The sequence below is a fragment of the Penaeus chinensis genome, chromosome 9 (genome assembly GCF_019202785.1).
Source record: "Penaeus chinensis breed Huanghai No. 1 chromosome 9, ASM1920278v2, whole genome shotgun sequence".
Lineage (NCBI taxonomy): Eukaryota > Metazoa > Arthropoda > Malacostraca > Decapoda > Penaeidae > Penaeus > Penaeus chinensis.
Genome location: NC_061827.1, coordinates 14415678 through 14435724, shown reverse-complemented (window position 1 = coordinate 14435724; position 20047 = coordinate 14415678). Strand labels below are relative to the sequence as shown.

At 37.1% G+C, this 20047-nt stretch overlaps 1 protein-coding gene across 2 annotated transcripts in view; it reads right to left on the bottom strand.

Moving 5' to 3' along the window:
• LOC125029220 (nucleolar protein 9-like) overlaps positions 1-19055 on the bottom strand; it is a 25864-nt gene extending 6809 nt beyond the window's left edge. Inside the window, exons 1-10 of one of the 2 annotated variants that reach the window (XM_047619106.1) lie at positions 18934-19055; positions 6235-6467; positions 5974-6087; positions 5588-5834; positions 5114-5334; positions 2150-2293; positions 1643-1771; positions 903-1085; positions 617-760; positions 309-476 (exon numbers count right to left, since the gene is read on the bottom strand). In XM_047619106.1, coding sequence (XP_047475062.1) covers positions 309-476; positions 617-760; positions 903-1085; positions 1643-1771; positions 2150-2293; positions 5114-5334; positions 5588-5834; positions 5974-6087; positions 6235-6273 — 1389 coding nt within the window. In that variant the 5' untranslated portion in view covers positions 6274-6467; positions 18934-19055. Of the gene's footprint in view, positions 1-308; positions 477-616; positions 761-902; positions 1086-1642; positions 1772-2149; positions 2294-5113; positions 5335-5587; positions 5835-5973; positions 6088-6234; positions 6468-12243; positions 12473-18933 lie in introns of those variants that run through there. The other variant, XM_047619105.1, reaches the window with a different exon arrangement.
• Between the last annotated feature and the right edge of the window lie 992 nt (positions 19056-20047).

Genomic DNA, 20047 nt, shown 5'->3' with positions numbered 1-20047 from the left:
GAATGGGGATATCAGGAGCAGTCCTTGCTAGCTGAGAACATGTGGAGCCATCTGTATGTAACAATATTCATGAAAAACTACAAGGGACTGTACATTAATCAATACTCATTGGGTTAATATATGAATATGAATATGAATATGAATGTGAATATTCTATACTTTTATACAGTTATCATATTCAACTGAAAATGTACACCCTACTGTAAGTCACTATATCAGCAACTCTTCTATTATTGGAAAATTTTAGGTTAGGTTATGAGAATTCTATGATGCCAAATAAAATGGTATACACAATATAAAATACTCACCATAAAGTTAGAAAAAATGAATTTACCAAAGGTGTTTTCTTTTAATTTGATCTCATCTTCAACAAGCTCACTGCATATGATTGTTTTCATCTTGATGCTTGCTACCTTCCACATATCATCTAGACTGCGTGATCCACTCTTGCAGCAAGCTAATGCTGTGAATGTTCCCTTGAGAAAAAAATGCACATCAGTGATAAAGAAAATAAATCACTTTAATTCCAAATACTATTAACAGATTGTACTAGGAAATAAGAATCAATGATTTATACATCTTTCAGTGTCTGTATAATGACATTCAAAATATTTACCTTAAATTTGTGAATCATTTTTTCATGATTTTTTAAACCTACAAATTTGCTAGCAAAATAAGCACTGATGACATGAGAACCTTTCATGTCACAAGCTAATTCCTGAAGGTTGTTTGTTGTCATTTCTAGCAAGCTCTTCACAACCTGAAAAAATGGAGGGCTAATATAATAATCACAACCCTACACATTAAGAGAAGGTAAGGAAGACTGATAACTTTTCACACAAATATGTAAACTTTCAAGTCTAAAATCCTTTCACAAGCAAACAATGACAAACAATATATACCTTTGATGGCTTGTTAAACTGCAAGAATTCCTGTAAAATGAGACTTCCATGAAGAGTAGTGGACGGTAATGTATCCTCTGCTTTGTTCTTCTGGAAGTCATCAAACTTCATCATTCTTACCAAGAGTGGCACAAATTGAACATGTCGGTCTGGCTGGTTACAGTCAAGGAACTCCATCACTGCCTGTGGTAGAAAGGTAAATGAGGCGCTACATACATGGAAAAATCCAGAATTATTTGCACAGATTAACAGTTTCAAAAGATTATTTTGATGCAACAGATAAATAGCTTTTAAGTCCAACTCAATTTGCATCACATTTACGGAAATGTCTAGCATCTAATACCATAAAAAATTCAAATGAAACATAGATTACTTTTATATACTGTCTTAAAAATATATACAATTCTCAACTCATTGCCACTGTAATGTTCACTGTGGTTTTGTTATATGAAATATCTTTATAAAGATGGTTCCACAAACATTCAGGCCCCAAGAAGGCCATTAGTATACCTTGTGACCTCACTTGATTTCCCCATTCCCTGAGTATTTGTGATTCTTTTTCTTTTTTTTTTTACTAACACTATCAATATCAATGCTGTTATGATTATTATAACCATTGTAATTACTATTATTAACAGCACTATCATTAATGAGTTGCTATTGTCACAGATGAACCAATGTGATAGGCTCAAAAGCATAGATGGTTTAGACTGAAGAATTTCAAGTCAAAGTAACCTTACCTCCATGCACTGCCACTGATTACTTGAGAGCTGACGACAGGCTTGTGCCAAGGAGACAATAGTACCAGTGTAGCCAGTTGAAGCTGCAATTTCAACAGTTTTGGAGACTTCAGTGAACAAGTCCTCAAACTGTAATTCAACAATAAAAAAGAGGTGATAACAATAATAACAATAATAATAATAATAATAATAATAATAATAATAATAATAATAAAAAGAAAAAACAAAAGAGACAAAGAAAAAAAAAAATTTTTTACTTATTTATATCACCAAATGATTACATAAAAATAATATATATACAGACTTTCTGCTAAACATAAGCATAATACAGTGACCCAGAGTAATTCATTCAAAGAAAATTTATTCAACTGCAAGAAGGAAAAGATAACTTCCCTAGACTTACTGTATGCATTCTGAACCAAAATGCAGACAAATAACCTATAGACTTTTATAGTAAGATTATTATTTGCCAATTCCTTTGCCTGAAATGCATACATGTATACTTACATTTTCCTTGTCCTTCCAACAAGTTAAAATGCGTTGAACTGCAAAATTACAGTGCTTGCTTTGCACTAACGCCTTGATGTGTCCTTTGAAATACTGATCAAACACCGACTTTTGCTGTGGGCTTGTTGAGCTCATGATTAAAACCTGTTCAGTAAAGAAGCAATTAAAAAAAGTATATAAGTATATATATATAAGTATATATATATATATATATATATATATATATATATATATATATATATATATATATATATATATATATATATATATATATATTGACAACAAAGTTCTATAATTGCACATGCTTCACATACTGTTGTGTGAATGTAAAAGTTATTTTGTACAAAACTGACATACATATATGTATACATGAATGCATAGCGCATTTATATACATTTATCTAATATGAATTTGAACATATCTAAATTAATTCTCCAACCTATAATCCTGCTATATTCAAAATCCTGCTTGCCTAAAATAGACAACCTTGGGCTGGTATTTACAAAAGGTCTATGACTGTCCTTAGCAATTTTGTCAATGAATGGCTCTATTACCACATATCAATGTTAATGATGCTAAATAGAACTAAGGTTTACACATTGTAATACAATTTCTGATAATTCATTGTAATAAAATATATTTTACTTATGCCATGCTGATAATATAACACACTTAATATATCAAACTGTAGACACTGTCTCCTACATTGTTGTTAATGTGTTAGCTATGAAGGTGCATGGAACCATTTCTATTTTTTAAAGTAGAATAGTCCAGTAAAAATAGAGGAAATGGCATAATCATATTTTGACAACAGATCAAAATGTGCCTCCAAGTCTCCCTTATAACTGCTGATAAAGCATTATCTTCAACAGACTTTGACTCTCCAATTTTGTTTATAACTACTTGGCCAAGGTTTAAGACAGGTTTGGATATCCCATATGGATAAGGACAGGGTTTTTTTATGGATTTCGTGAAAATACTGTTCAAACATCATGAAATTAATGGTTAATGCTTGAAATGTCTACATAAGTGTATAGAAACTCTTAAGACAATACATAGAAAAAGAGAGGGAAAAAATAATTTTTGAAAAATAAGCCAACAATCTAGCAATAAACAGACCCAACCAGTCACTACAGATGCCAGAAGTCACTGTTATTTCACGGTTCACAAAACTGCAAAGAATTATTAAAAAACGTTTCCAGCTAAAAAAATGGGATAATTAGTCAATATGGTAGAGGTACACAATGTTTAGAACCACATACTTTGCTGGCCTATAAATATGACATCACCTTAACATTTTGGATCAATCAAATAAGTTCAAACTCAGTGAAGGTGTTCCCCAAAGGATAGAATAATTTTTTAAGGGCTTCATTCAGATTTCATTATTATTATTATTATTATTATTATTATTTTTATTATTATTATTATTATTATTATTATTATTATTATTATTATTATTATTATTATTATTATTATTATTATTATTATTATTATTATTATTATTATTATTACTATTATTATTATCACTTTTTTTTTTTTTTTGGGGGGGGGGGGGTTATAAAACCACTGTATCATCCCTTACCCCACTCATGATGGGTAACATTGTGGCTAGACTATCACTCAAGCTAAGATGATGTCCCATCATATCATGGGTGGTTGAGCCTGCTTGCTATAAGTTGTGTTTTAAACAGCTATTTGCTTGTTTGGCCCTTGTTCTAGTCATATAAAACAAACCCTGAAAAGTAGGCTTAACCCCTACAATCCAGATGACATGACCATCATGTTTTGAAAAAATATGGCTTGAGAGGCAGGTGATATGAACGTGTCACTGGAAAATTTGGCTGTGGGCCAGGGTGACACAAACTGTCTGTCATGAGCATTTCTGCTGAAGGCCAGGATGAAAGGAATGACTTGCCAAAAGTGCACAAAGCTCTTGGATTTAGGAAGGGGATTTTGCATTAGTTCCATTGCTAAACAAGCATTGGAGTGTACCATCCATGAGCTAGGACTAGACGAGCTGCTTTGGATACTATTCAAGACTGCTATGACTGGTAGCACAGGTTGCATTACAGAAAAATGAATAATAAAAAAAAATAAAAAATTAAAAATTACTTATTGTTATTATTATTCCCCTGAGTTATGAACTACCTACAGAGATGATATGGAGTCTGCACAAGGAAAACAAGTTCATTATCATCTGGACAAAGCAAATCAAATTATAAATATAGACATTAGAAAATGGCAAAAAAGCTTAAATCACTTATGCAGAAAAAGAGAAATAACATTGCAAAAGGAACCATGGAGTTTTGTCAACACACAATAGTGTTCATGTGTGCCTAATGCCCATATTTTGGGCCACATGATGGCAGTGATGCATCCAGATCCAATGGGTTAAAACCTATTTTTAGCCTCATTACCTACACAATTGTTTATGCTGCATGTAAGAGAGTAAAGAAGTGATACAGAAAACTTGGAGGGCCCTTTTAATTTGCTGTCACATGTTAAGTCAGCCATTTCCTCTATTTCTACTGCAATTTTTTACCTGGAAAATACAAATGGCACCAAACACCTTGGCAACTGACAGAACAACAACAAACGTTGAGAGTGAAACATTTACAATCAAAGATGTTAAATGTTTAACATCTTCACCATCACAATATAAGTGAGACTTACTATAGAATCTATTCATTGTTTGTTATTAGCAGGAATAATCATTACAGAGTCTATACTATGAAACTGATCATGTAAACGAACCATTAGACCTTTCATGAATAACAACTCTGAAGCTTTGTTTCAACATTTTCATATGGACTTCAAATGTTAAAAGCACTCCTTTCCCAATTACAATATATGCTATTGTAACTTAATTCAATAAATAAAGCTATTCAAGAAGATCCCTCATGAAAAAAGATGGAAGAAAAATAACCTATGCTATACTAAAACAACTGATTTGATTTACTTTACCTCTAGCAAACGAGTAGCAGAATTACTTTTGAACAAGAGAGGGAGACTTCCTGTACCCCCTTCATCTTCCTCCTCTTGGTCACACTGATCGGGGGATATACCACTAAATCCATGATCTAAAATATGAGTCACAACAGCATGGCACAATTCTTTGTTGGTATCAGATAATGCTAGCAGCAAGGTCTGTGCCACCACTGAACTGCAGTTGTACGTAACTATACCTGGTTTCCAATAAGAGAGAATACCATAATTAAGTAAAAGATTACAAAGTGTGACAATTCTTTAACTTTTTCATTAGTATAATAAATTTCATTGTATGTTTACAATCTCTAACAATAAAATAATGTTTTTTATTGAACATTCTTTCCCTTGATCCTAATAACAAGCATAAAAGTTAACATATGCCATATCAATCTAAAATTGGAAATTGGAAAAGACTACCAAATTTCACTTTGGGTAAATAGTAACACTTACCTGAAATGTCAGGTAACTTGGTAAACCTCTCTGCAATGTCAGGAAGTACTGAATTTAATACTGCAGGAACTTTCAGCTCCTTTCCTTCTTCTCTGAACAGGCAATGATTACTCTGTGACTTTTGTTTGCTTTTAATTGTGTTTTGCACGTCAACTGCAGAACAAACCATAATGATAGAACATATAATGTGACTTGCATATGTGTCCCAAATGAAGTCTTCTAGATTGTTGTAAACAAACTTACTAATCTGTAAAAAAAAACAAAAAAAATAATAATATTAAAGAAATAACTACAATTTTTTTCTTTTATTCAACAATTTACATTTTGAACTTAGCAACATTACTCTTTTCAAATCATTTAGTTGATATGTAGAGCTGTCAACAAACCTTCTCTAAGAATGATATGAATTCTTCCTTTATTTCTTTTGTAACTGGAATGTCTTTTTCTGTCACTTCATTGGTCTCCTCATTCTCCTCAAACCTCATCTGTGTAGCATTTTCCTAAAACACAAAATTAATGCTGAAATATATTATCAAGAAATAAGAAACAAAACCAAGTGCTCCTTAAAATAATCAAATAACACTATAAATCTGGTATTATAATACATGATACTGAAAAAAAAAAGGAAGAAAGAAAGAAAAACATACCTGTGAATACTTAAGGGCCAGAGCTAATAATGTCTGCATTACATGTGAGGCAAAAGGATCGACACATGTTGAGCGTATATCTTCCTTAAAGACCCTGGTGAACTCCACCACCTGACACACATCTGCAATGGGGAGTGCATGGTCCAACACCCGTGATATGATCTGGTTGCCAGCCAGACTTTTTTCTTGCCCTTCACGCTGTAATTCCCGGAAGAAGTTACGGACCAAAATCTCTGGAAAGAAGAAAGATAATGTTAAATGGTTAATGGTTAAACAAAGCAAATAACTGTGCTAGACATTAAAATTCATACAGTACTATAGGAGAGTATAGTAGTGAAAAGGGTAAAGAGTGTATTTAATATGTTAATGATTAGGGTGTGCTGCATGGAAAAAGTTGTACAGCATTTTCAGATTGCATAGTACTAAAAAGGAAAGAGAGGAGAGTGTAAAGAGGATGAGGAAACAGGGTTTGGTAAAATGGGAAGGGGGGGGGGGGGGGTTAAGGGCAATTAGATAAAATGGAGGATACAGGTGTGTAAGAAAAGAAAGCACTAATATTTCAGTGTAGAAGGGATATTATGAAATAATCGATGAGTGATAAGCTAAAAATGGGTGTCAGAGAAGTGGGAAAGGAAGAAATGGTTAATGGATACAAAGCAAAATAAATGTGCTAAACTTCAAAGGTAACATAGCACTATAGAAAGGTGTAGTAGTGAAAAAACAGGGGGATGGGGTGCCATGAAGGAGTGGGAGGAAGGGGTGTAGGTGGAACATGAATAGGAGGAGGTTGGATGTCAGCAGTCACTTTGAGTATAGAGGGAATGGGAGCAGAGAGATTGGAGGATGGATGAGGAATAGTAATGAATGGGAGAAAAGGGGACAGATGTTAGAGGGGCAGAGGTAGAGGCAGAGGTAGAGGCAGATGTAGATGATGAAGTAGGAGAAGAGAGGGCGGAATGTTTAAATTGTCTGATGTGATGGGCAGAGCAAGGAGGAAGAGGGGTAGGCACAAGGGAAGTAGAGACTGGAGTGTCTGGATTTACAATGGCAAAAGATTTTGACTGAGAAAGGGAAGGGGAAGAAGTGAGAACAAAAGGAGTAGGAGGAAGAGAGACTGGGGAACGTGTAGTAACATCTTGGGGAGATAGGAGAGGGGCAGAGCAAAGGACAGCACAGGAGTAGAGAGCAAGAAAAAACCCTATTTGACGTGCTTCACATCTGGCCTCGCATAATGTGAGGTCAAGTTTGAATCTGAGGACTCTAACTTATAGGCAGGGCAGCTCAATAAAGAGAGAAAACGGCCCGTCTTTCAAAGAGAAACCCATTTGAAGATTCCTTTTGGCAGCCTCAGGAAGTCGCACATTAACCCTCTCCTGAATGAAGCCAAAAGTCTATTAATTTGCCATTCATCTCTGCCGCCACTTCCTTGAATATAAAAAATACATTATGAGAACCACTACCATTGCACATGTGTGACTGCACATGGCTGTTTGAACAATCTTGGCCAGGATGAGCACATAGAGGTCTTGGACGGGTGGCCAAAATGCCAAATATAAACTTCATTGGGGAAGTTAAGTCTATGGAAGGTAATTTTGGCCATACTAGTGTAGATCTTTCAGCGACCTCTGGAAGGAATAGTGTAGCACCATACCGATATTGCATCACAGTAAAACAAGGTAGGCAAGAATGCCATTTATACAGTCTGACCAAGTGATCCTTGCCATAGACAGGGTTGTGGGAGATGGAAACAGTTCTTATTTCCATCTGCACTGTTCACTGTAGTATTGTTTTGTGAAATCTCTCTGTACATAGATAGCTCCACAATGCCATCAATATTGATGCTGTCATTATTGTGATCCACATTACAATTACTATAATGTTATTGACATTACTAAACACAATTCAAGGACACCAGAAAATATTTCCAAAAAAGGGATAGGGTAAACAGGTGAGATATGTACTAATCATAATTGGCTCATTTGTGACTTCGTATTTCTGAGATATCTATATGTAAAGACAATTGATAATCTAACCTTACACTGTTGATGTGGAATCAGTATGAAGGGCAAGGATGGGAGGAAGAGGATGAGATAAAGTGGAGGATGTTGGGAGAGAGGAAGGAATATTTTCTGAAGGTTGGGCAATGACCAAGATAGATGCTTTGGAATGGATTGAGCTGATAGCAAGGATCAGGAAAGGGGAAGTTGTTGGGCTAGCTAATAAAGGGGTAAGCCTCAGTGCCCCTCACAAAGGTACAAAATCACTACTGGCCATGGCAAGCTTAGAGTATATGGGGAAAAGAAATGGTTTACATCTCAGGGTTCCCAAAAGAGGTAAGGGCTAGATAACTAAACAGGGGAATACCTTGCCCATGGCTCCCTGTGGCCATTCAGGAATAACCTAAAACCAGCCTTTTATCCTTTCAATACACCTTACACATCTTAGGAAATGAACAAATGAAGGGGTTGGAGAAGAAAAATAAAATGGTTAATGGTTAGAAGAGATAAATGTGCTAGATATCAGAGGTCATATAGCACTATGGTAAAGTATTGGGGCAAAAAGGGTGGAAATAAGTTATCAATCACGATAAGATGTCTTAGATGTCAAACATTGTAGATTACTGTAGGTTAGGATGGTAGTGAAAAGGGTATAGAGGGGGAGCAAATGGAATACAGTGAGGATTTGTAAATGGAGATGTGGTTAGAGGTATAGGGCAATCATATCAAAGGGAGAGTATGTGTTTCAGGAAGGGTTAGTAACACTGTATAATGAAACTGCAAAAGAGCTATTATGAAACAATCAAAGGGTGATACAGTAAGAAATGATAATTGTAGAAGCAGACTCCAGAGAATGGAATAAAGGAACAGGGGAAAGTGGGAAAGTATTGGGAAAAATGTCAGGAGAAGGATATTGTTGAGGCATAAGGGAGTCACATAAGCATCTAAGTGGGGGTGGTAAGGATAATGAGGAAGGAAGAGGGAATGGTGATGATCATGGAGGAAAGGATGGGTGTTTTTTGGGTGAGTGGGAGGAAGAGGGGTAGGGGGAACCTGAGGGGGAGGGGGATGGATATTGGCTAATACTTTTAATGTAGAGCGAATAGGAATACTTATTAGAGGGTAGGATGAGGGAGTGAATTATTTCTTTGAGTCATGTTTAGGAACTTTTGGAGGTCTTCAAGAGTTTCTGGAGGGGAGTTGGGTGGGGAGGCCTGAGAAACAAGAGGGAGTAGAGATAGGATGGTTCAGAGTAGAGGAAAGAGATACAGGGGGAGATGGTGAGACTTCTTGAGAAGATGACAGGGGAGCGGAGCAAAGTACAGTTTTAAAATAGGTAGAAAGAGAAAATCCTTGTTGGTGAGCTTCTTGTCTAGCCTCATGTAGAGTGAGGCCTAGTTTGAATCTGAGAACTGCTGCCTTAGATTTGAGCTTGTAGGCAGGGCATCTCCTATGAAATACACTTGGCACAAGTGCGTGACTGAGCCGAGTAATTTGAACGGTCATGACAAGGTTGGGCACATAGAGGGCATGTATGTGTGATTGTGCAGTGATTGTGCTGGGCAAACTGAACAACCATGGTTAAGTTGGACACATAAAGGGCATTGGGCTATGGACCGACAGTGATTGCATAGGTGGCCAAGATGTCAACATTTCTGACACTGATGGGGGAGGGGTTGACTTGGTCAGACTAGGTAGGACTCTCCATCAATATAAACTTCAAGAGGGAGGTCATGTCTACAGAAGGTAATCTTGGTACTGATATCGCATAATATCATTATGACCGGCAAGGAGGTTGTTTTCACAGTCTGACCAATCCTTGTCATAGACAGGGCAATCAGCCAGGGAAATGGAAACATTTGCCACAGAGGTCAGACAGGATAGATGATGCACAAGCTTGGGACTGGTGATGAAGGAATATTTTAAACAGATTATATACATCTCTTGTATTGTGAAGATATCCATTCTCATTCATACCTATGCTATAGAACTCACAAGATTTGTAAAGGTAGAAGTAGTTGAAGGATGAGGATGGGAGGAAGAGACAGTCAACAAGGATGAATAGAAGTAATAAGGGAGGAGGGGCTGATGGAGTGGGGGATGTTGGGAGAGAGATAGGAATGTTTTCTGGAGGTTGGGTAATGACCTGGGTGGGATACTTGGCCCTAATAAGGATACAAAATCATAGTTGCACATGGTAAGCCTAGATAGAGTATCTGGGGAAGAGAAATGGTTCACCCCTCAGGGATCTTTATGAGAGGTAGGGGCTAGATAACTAAACAGGCAAATACCATGCCCATGTCTCTGGACTGACACACAGCCAGCTTTTTATCATTTCAAAATGGCTCTTACATCATTGGGAAATGGACAGAAGGTGTTGCAGAAGAGAAGGAAAAGGAAAGGGGTAGAAGAAATGATCATGCAAAAATTGGTTGAGCCAAGGACTGAGGCCCAAGGTAGGAGAGATTCTGAACACTGGGATGTTTTCAGTTTTTTTAGGTTTTCCAATGTCTGTATTTGTCATTTGATAAACTGCATTCAGATGGTAATAGACGGTTTTCCTTGCACAGACACCATATCATCTCTCTAGGCAGTCTATAACTCAGTGCAATAATAATATGTAACATTTTATTATTTGTGTCATTTTAAAACTTTTATTGTAATACTTGATTTTCTGTAATAAAAGCTGTGCTACCGGTCATGCTGGACATGAATAGGATCCTAAGCATGGAAATAGTGTCCTCCTTGGAGCCAGTACTCTTCCAGTCATGACTCACTGTGGGAACATTCCAGTGGACATTCATCACCTTCCTAAATGTCCACTGAGTCTGATCACCCTCCAAGGGCTTTGGGTGCTTGTGCCAAATCATCCTGAAATTATTGTGACAAGTTCCTGTAACCCCGGCCCTCAACCAATATTTTCTGTGATGGCATGTTCACATCACCCTCCCGCACGCCCAATTTTTTTCATGATGTGCTGGTCACATCATTTGGATACAAGAGGTTAACAAGACTGCTGTGAACAAGAGTCAGACGACCATAACACTGTGAAAATTATTAGAAATTAAGAATCTTATTTATCAGTAGATACAATATTACTTAGTACTCCTTGTCAGGGCCATGATTACTGCATAGTACTGTGACAACAAAATATAAGTTTTACATTTGATATAAACCGGAATAGAAGAGCCAAAACAATATTAGAAAATTTAGCTGCCTCAAGTATCTATGTATACCTGAGTTACGTTTGCCATCAAACTGTTACAATCCAGTCCACTAGTTTTGCCACTAAAAGAGTTTGTCTCATGGAGTGCCTGGAATTATTTAGTTTTATTTGTTCTGTATATCCACTATAAGGCTTTAAAAATGAATCAATGCAACACACTTAACATGAAACATTTCTCACCGGCATTTCTCAACAAATGGTGTCACATGCTGTCAAATCTCCTGGTGGCAAAACATGCATGCACACAAGGTTATTTTATGGAATTGTGCAAATAATTACTAAAAAAAGTAAAAGAAGTATAATAATAATACATGAATGCATAACATACATGAATTCAGAAAAACAGATGCTGATAATTACAAAATAAATGTTCTCACAAGTGCGTAGCAATACATGGACTACCAGATATATCGCAGTGAGTTACTTTTTTTTGGTCATTCCAAGGTAAACATGGATGGGATATTACCACAGGGGTTCGTCCAGGGGGCATAGCCCCCTGGCTAAGCATATATATTACCACAGGGGTCCAGAGGGCATAGCCCCCTGGCTAGGCGCATATACTACACTACACTACACGGCAGAGCCCCCTGACTAGGGAATATATACCACAGTGTAACTGGCTCATTGGTGACTTAATACAAGTGTATCCATCTATGTGTAAAAACGATCAAACAAGTACTCACAGTGGACATAGCACGTATATACACGTCATGCCCGTCGGCAATGGGTTAATGTCAGTGTGAATTTTGTTAAGTTTGATAAGTAGGAAACATGAACCTGCCTTACCTTTATCTTCACCTTCAGCGTGTTTCAGCTGTTCATATACACGAATATAGTAATTATATTCCTCCTCCGACAGTCTCTTTCCTTTTCCAAAATGGCCTTTCTTTCCTAGTTTCTTCGCATTTCGAAGAAAATTGCTTTTCTTCTTCTGCTTCCTTTTCTTCTGCTGCTCTGGGTAGGCCATCGTAACCACATGTGACTGCGAGGTTTTGTTTACATGTCTTCGCTTCGTTCACATCGCGCTGCCGGCCGACCCTCACAGAAAACGGGTATTTCTTCTGGGCAACTAAATCCGACGGAACATAATTAACGGGGTTTTATCGATGTAGAATGGATAAAGATCTAATCTAGGCAAAGTAGTGTGGCATTTTTCTGGTTTATGATTAAGAGAATAGTATAAGGTTTAAAGAGAATAGGGCTTTGGGATGCTTCCTCCAATTTACTTTCAAATCTAAAAAATATTTACACATTTTTTTTTTCATTTTCTGTTAGTACTAAATAAAATTCACTTATTAATTATTCAGTTACTCTTACCATTTCCTGTACATAAAAAATATATATTAGTTGACGTTTTAAATTAATCGTTTACGGGCAAGCGTATATCAGTACAAATATACAATAAGCAACAAACAAGACTGAAAGTGATGCTATCCATTATTGATACAATAGAAACAACTGCTAACAAATTCACCCATGTGTGAACACTTAACCGCCGGTCTAGTGTCCGAACAGATTGCCGAGTGTAAAGAATACTACTGTTCATGGGTCACAAACAGCAGTACAGTAGATACCTTCTAGTCAAAAGAACAAAATGTACTAGAACCGCAACCAAATCATGCAGACTGGGAAATGACGGTAAAAATGATATAATAATAATAATAATAATAATAATAATAATAATAATAAATTTATTCAACATATAAAGAAAAAAATGTTTTCCCTGATTTACCTAAAAAAAGAAAGAAAAAAATATATATATTATACAGCAATATCTATACTCTGTGCGAGGGGCGTGTAAGAAGCAGATTTTTAAATAAAAACAATGGGACTGTAGACAATTGTGAGCTATATTTGGGGCATTCTTTCAGGTTTACTTAAACTATCTTTTTCCGAAATAAAAAAATCGGGCTTTTACGCGCAAGGTGTAATCACACACCGAGTGAACACGCGACTGTAATGTACCGATTACGAGGCGCATGAAAATTATGGACATTTTAACTTTTTTTCTATTTATTTGTATTATTTATTTATTTATTGTTGTTTTGTGTTGTTTTTGGCTATCAACCAGCGGTATGTGGGCAAGGTTATTAAGTCAGTGGATCCTGTTCATTGTTTCCGTCTAGGTAATGTCACATAATTTTGTCTTCTGTAGAAAAGTGATAACTTAATTTTTCATTTGATAGTATAATTAATGAAGTAAATTCGATATTCTTTAATCTGAAATAGTTTTCTATTTTTTGTCTGCTATTGTTAGGTAAATTCGATATCCTATAATATAAAGTTTTAAATTTTTTGTCTGTTAAGTTCTTAAAACGTGGTTTAGTGTGCAATGGGGCAAAGTGGAGGATTTTTTTCAAAATAAGGAGAGAGGTGTGTGTCGTGTTGCGTTGACTTAGGCGAGCCAACACGTCCTCCTCCCTTCTGTTTTATTTCTATGGGCTGTATCCCATATTTCAATTATGATTTTTTTTTTTTTTTTTTTACTGAATTGCAGGTCCGCCCACTCACTTTGATGGAATTTTGCTTTTATAAAGGAAACGAAGCATCTGAGATCTGTAGACTATGCTAGGGTCGAGCAGATCACCAGTTGACCCGGCAAAATCTACAGCTTTATCAAATAGCAAAAGTTCGGCATGGAAAATCAATGCGTACGGTCGACATTCAGTCGACCGTACACCCACTTCCACACATTCATCTGTCTTGGAGAAGTCAGTATAAATAATCGAAAAAAGATGGTTTAATAAGAATCTCTCCGAACCTCTGGCGTACCTCCACCTACAACGCCATGGTCATAACTGATGGAAGCCAGGCTTGATGGTGATATTAGGGTTTTCCATGGCGCTATATTTGAATGAACCAGGATATCGATGTTAGACAGACAAGGTCGTGGAGTCATGTGGAAAAGGGCCTAATGTCACAATTTCAATTAGGAAATGGTGACCACCTTTGCGACATAAGTCAGCGCTTGCTGGTCGAGTCTGAGTCGGAGGGGAGGTACTCCTGAGTAAGGTCTATATAAGTACTTATATAGAACTTACTCCTGACTCTATCTATCGGCTCCCCATTTATTTTCATCAATGCACTTTAATAAACCAGGTGCTCTTTAACATTTATTCTTTAATTGGTAATTATGTTTTTTTTTTTTTCAATTAAGTTTGCGGGCAAAAGGCAGACCAAGAAATTTAGTAGTATTTTGAATAAGTACTGGGTGACTTTTTTAAGTTAGACCTGATGTTCCGCATCTTCCTATGTGAAAAAAATGCCCCAATACTCTTCAGTGTGGAAAACTTAAAACACCACTGGAGGCCCAGTTATGAAGTATATCCAGTGCCAGTTGGATGAAATTTGCCAAAAATTCTGCATTACTGCTGGAATGACAATGCACAATGGTCGGCGTACAGTGAGTATTTAAGATTCCGAGGCGTAGCTGGTAAGATGTCATTTATCATGCACAGAAATAATACGGGTGACAAGACGCTTCCTTGTGGGACTCCGTTTGTCTGGAAATAATGTCCGAAAAAGGGACATTGTCAGAAAACGGTTTGACAGAGAAAGTTCTGTCAACATTGAAATTTTCCACATAATCCAAAATTATAAAGTTTTCTGAGTAGGCCATGTCGCCAAGTCATGTCATAGGCTTTCTTTCATATCTAAGAATACTGAAATGAAAAAAAAAGTTTTTTGGCAAATGCCTCATGAATATGACAAGAGTTTGAAGTCCCTTTCGGAAGCCGCACTCCTTATCAATTAGTAAATTTCTGGTATATAGAAAATACAATAGCCTACTATTATCAATCCGTTCGATGCCCCTGAATATGCAACTTGTCAACGCAATTAGGTGCTAGGAAATGGCAGTTCTGGGATCCCCCCCCCCTTTCAATATGGGAATGATGTGGCCAAAGTGCCATGAGTTTGGAAAAGTCTAGCTTTTGCAAATGTCATTGTAGACTTCAAGCAACTTAATCATTGGACCAAACCTGTGACGTTGGTGTTACTCTTTACTGTAGAGACAAAGCTCCGCCAAAAATATCTTCTAGCTTATCTTATTGTTCTACGAGCCCTCTTCTAGCTTGTCTTATTATTCTACGAGGCTTCTTCTAGCTTGTCTTTTTGCTCTTCGAGCGCTAGCTCTTGCTAGTCTGTGATTGCAAAAATCTTCGTTATTGAGGTTATTTTTGAAAAGCCTGTAGGCCCTATTGCGTTCACAGTCTGGTATCCACTATGGAATTCTATGCTTAACGCTTTTACGAATTGATATCACTGCTGATCTAACATAGACTTCTAAACATTGCTTACTTTATCCTCAACGGTTTCTCCAACAACTTAGAGTTTGACGTTCTTGTGAAGGCGACCCAGTCTGCTCGTTTTACGTCAAATTTAGGCGCCAAGGGTGCTCTTGTTGTGTCGCATGGCTATTCAATAAAAATAGGAAGGTGATCGCTTCCCAGCGAGTCGTTAATGGTGTGCCACAGGCACTTGGCTCATATTGTTGGAGTCCAAAGAGATGTCAATAAAGCTCAATGTACAGATATCATCGTTCTACCATCGTTCAGAAGGACCAAGTCAGAATCATTTATAAAATTAACTCCTTGCTCACCTCTATCATCCGCATGGAACCCCATAATGTATGAACATCAAAATCACCTTAAGTTAGTTTATTTTGTGGCAGACTATGTTGAAGGGCAAAGAGCTCTTCTTATAAATAACCAGACCTTCTGACGGACAATAAACTGAATGTATAGTCAGGTACGTGCTATCAATATTTACTTTGCATGCGCAAAACTAAAAAGTTGAACCATTTGTCACTTTAGTAAAAGAGAGGCTCTGGTGGATGTACATACATGGCGATTCTGTCTCTACACCTATCCTCACTGTCCTTTCGACATAATTCCTCAGACCACGTCAGAGATGCGAGAAGTGGTAAGTGTGTTTCTTGGAGAACCATAATATCGGAAGCAAAGATCTAAGCTCATAATTTAAGGTCATTTAATCCACGTCTAAAACTTCGACAGTGCAATTTTAGACTGGTCGACACAATTACGTTTTATGGGGTATGAGCTGGGCTTTTCAACGGAACGGCCTGTAGCACGAACCTTCCTTCGTGTGGCGCACAAACGTCCCGAGAAGTGGTACGCCTAGCAAACGACGTGTACATCGTTTACAGACAGATGATGTAAAATAGCAAGGTATATTTTTAATTGTGGATATTGCCATATGAACTTTCAGAATCAATGAAATGGTAGTGGGCACTTCATGACTTGTATTTTATTATATATTCAGATAAGCAAATAATGTTAGATGTGAATAAGCATGAGACCATGATTCTTGTATCTTAAGCTGCTGAACTATTAATGAAAATAAGCTATGATAAGATCAAATGATATGAATAATAGTCATAGTAAATATGTTTAAATGTAAAAAAAAAATAAACAAAAAACTAATGCGGGTTTACATTTGAGCATTACCTCAGCGCTACAAACCGTTCTGTTCGACCGTACTTTTTGTAGCTCACAAAAGTAATCTGTATTTTTCAATGGACCACGGCTGATTCTCCTGGCGAGGGAAATGACTGGCTGAGTGCGACCTGCTTCTCTCTCGAGAAACCGATCTAGAGCCATGCGAAGTCCCTGCAAGAGTCGCCTGGACGGGGAGGTGCGATCAGGACTGTGATGCGGCATCAGCCTTCTTAAGATGTTTATGCTGGGTTAATTCAGCTATTTGATAGACTAAGCTAGTCAGCTAATAAACTTTCATATTTAGTTCTTTAAGAGTTTGCTTTAATCCAGCAATTTATTTGTCTTTGGATGCAAGCGGTTGACTTACAGCACTTGAACTAGAGGTGACGTTAGTTACTGCAATAGCATTGGAAGTATTGAATTTATGTAAAACTGAACACTTTCCTCTGTTTCAGTAAAACTAACTTCATGTTCTTTTATTTTTCATATCTGCCTCAGTCTCCTTCGGGCTGCTGCACTTAGTTGAGCCAGCCTGACGGGGACCTCCACATTTAGTACATTTGAAAAGTTCACCAGTATATGTAATGGTGTCGTGAGCCTCAACACATTTACGGCAAGTGAATTTATTTGAGTCTTTGGCAATATATCTTCATGAGCTGTGTCCGAATTTTTGGCATCTATTACAATGCATTGGCTTTTGGATGTAATTGGACACGTTCGTATCCAACAATGACATACTCAGGGATTTTATTTATAACAAAGTAAAACAAAAAAAAGTGTCCAGTTTTCGTTCGTACATGCCCGTCCTTCTTGGTCATACAATTAACGTCCATTACGTCTTGATCCTTCATGCTCTTGAGAATTTCGCTTTCTTCCATCGTTTTCAAAGCCTTGTGAAAGATTGCTCCAATACAGGTATTTGGGCCGATAGGAATAGTTACTTCAACTCTGAGGTCATGAATTTGCGTCAGCTTAAGTAAATCCTTAATCTGGGAGTTATTTTGTACTTTTTCAAGGCTCCGACTCGCAATTTTCTGACAAAATCAAAATCGCTGTCCATTTGACCCTCAAGGAATTTTTTTATTTACATTCATTTAACATTCGCGAACCTTGCATTCTAAGCACGGATTTTGAAAAGAGGTGTTCTGGGTCTGTCATTTGTGGGGGTTCCATTGTTCAGAGTCGAGCTGGTAATAGAGTGGTTATGGGTCGCCCCTTCTCCACAAGTAACCCTTAGCTTTGACATCAACCTAACAACAATATCTAAGAGAGAGTATGGCACTTTCCGTCCTCTACCCCCCTCCCCCATCCCTTGCTCGTTGTTGCCGTGAAGGATGGAGGGCTTAGGAGGCGGAGACTGAGGCCCAATGTAGGGATCACTCCTGCCTGGGACCTCTACCTTTGCCTCATCTAATATAGCAGGGTCTTTTCTTCTCCCTCTTTCCTTTTCCTTCTCTTCATCCCCTTCTGTCCACTTATCCTAATCGTTAACTCATATTTACCCTTTCCGCCACAATACTTTACCATAATGCTGTGTAATCTTTGATGCCGGGTACATCTTTTTTTTTTTTTTTTTTTTTTTTGAACATTGACCATTCTGGACCTTACTGAACCAAAAACTTTTCCTGGGGCTTTGCCCCCAAGCCCTACCCTATCGCCACATTTTGTATACGTTGCCAAATAACCTTAGATATTGACGCGGCAGAAAATTTTCAATGAATGAATAAAATTTACCACCCCAGTGGAAACCTGGTTACGTTCTACAGTACTAAAAGGGGTCTAATTAAGTGTAGGACACCTCCTTCCCACCGAACTTTCCAAAGCCCTCAAGGGAGCTCCGGCAGGCTCAGGGAAGTCACACGAAAAAAAGGAAAACATTCAGATCAGAGAAAAAGGCCACCCCACATTACTGGGCCTCCCTACCTAGCGGTCAAAGCCGCACGAGCACTGACGATACAGGTAAATCACTAGAATGTGAAAAAAGGTCTGTGAAAAAGTTTTTAGTCTATGTGTTTACTTTACTGGACTCAGAAGCAACAATGCCAATTGAGACGAGAGGCCCCGGCTTCTAAGGTAGCTCCTGCGGCACAACTCTTATTAGTTGCTGTTGCGTTTTAACATGGTGCGAGTCGAAAAAAGATCATACACGAGTGTGTACGAACGTTGGATGGTACAACAATGTAAACAAAGAACTGAGAACAGGCCGTTGGAAATTTGCCGGTCCATTATCTCTATCATTTTTATTTATTTTTCTAAATCTAATGTTAAATATATAAAGCTCATTGAGTGTACTTTGCTATAAGACCGATCAGAGTTATTGTTTTTTTTTTTTTATGAATCCTAATTTGTAGAGTTACCTCTTTTTTATGAGTACATATCATGTCTGAAATATTTAATGAATGTATTACATCATAAAGGAAGATAATCTAAACCAGAAAATGCACATTTATTTTATTTATTTATATTATTCTTATTTTTATGCCTATTATTATTATTACTATATTTTTTTGGGTTGTGGGGAATCCATTTATGAAATGGTGAAGTGTGGATGGCAATATCAGTACAAATATATTACAGTCATATAGTCCTTGCAAGAATAAAACATACCGATTCACTTTTGAGAATCATAGAGGCATTTACATAAAGTAAATGGACGGCGAGAGTTACCGAAGCTATTACATTTTTCCCACGTTCCAAACAGGGTGGTAGGTGGGGAGTTTTTGGTCTCTGAATCTCTGAACAAAAATAATCGGACGCCTGGGTGGGTTTGGTTTTCTATGTATTCACGGAACATATGGCCTGCGGTAGCATCTACATTTTTTTTTTTTTTTTTTTTTACCGGAAACGTATGAAAATAAAATACAATAGACCGACTTTCAAAATTCCATGTAGCTTTAATTCTAGAGCGGGTATCATTGTGATCAGCATAAAATAATCTACATTCGCTTTTTTCCGAAATTAAAAAAACCGTCTCTAACATTCCTACGTACTGAAGTGCTCTTTACAACGGAAACGACCAATTTCAAATCAAAACTAATTTGAAAAGGAAGAAGTCAAACCGAAATATTAACATACAGCTAAGAACAGGGACCAGGTAGTTAGTTATACATTAGGGCAGGGAGCATATCACA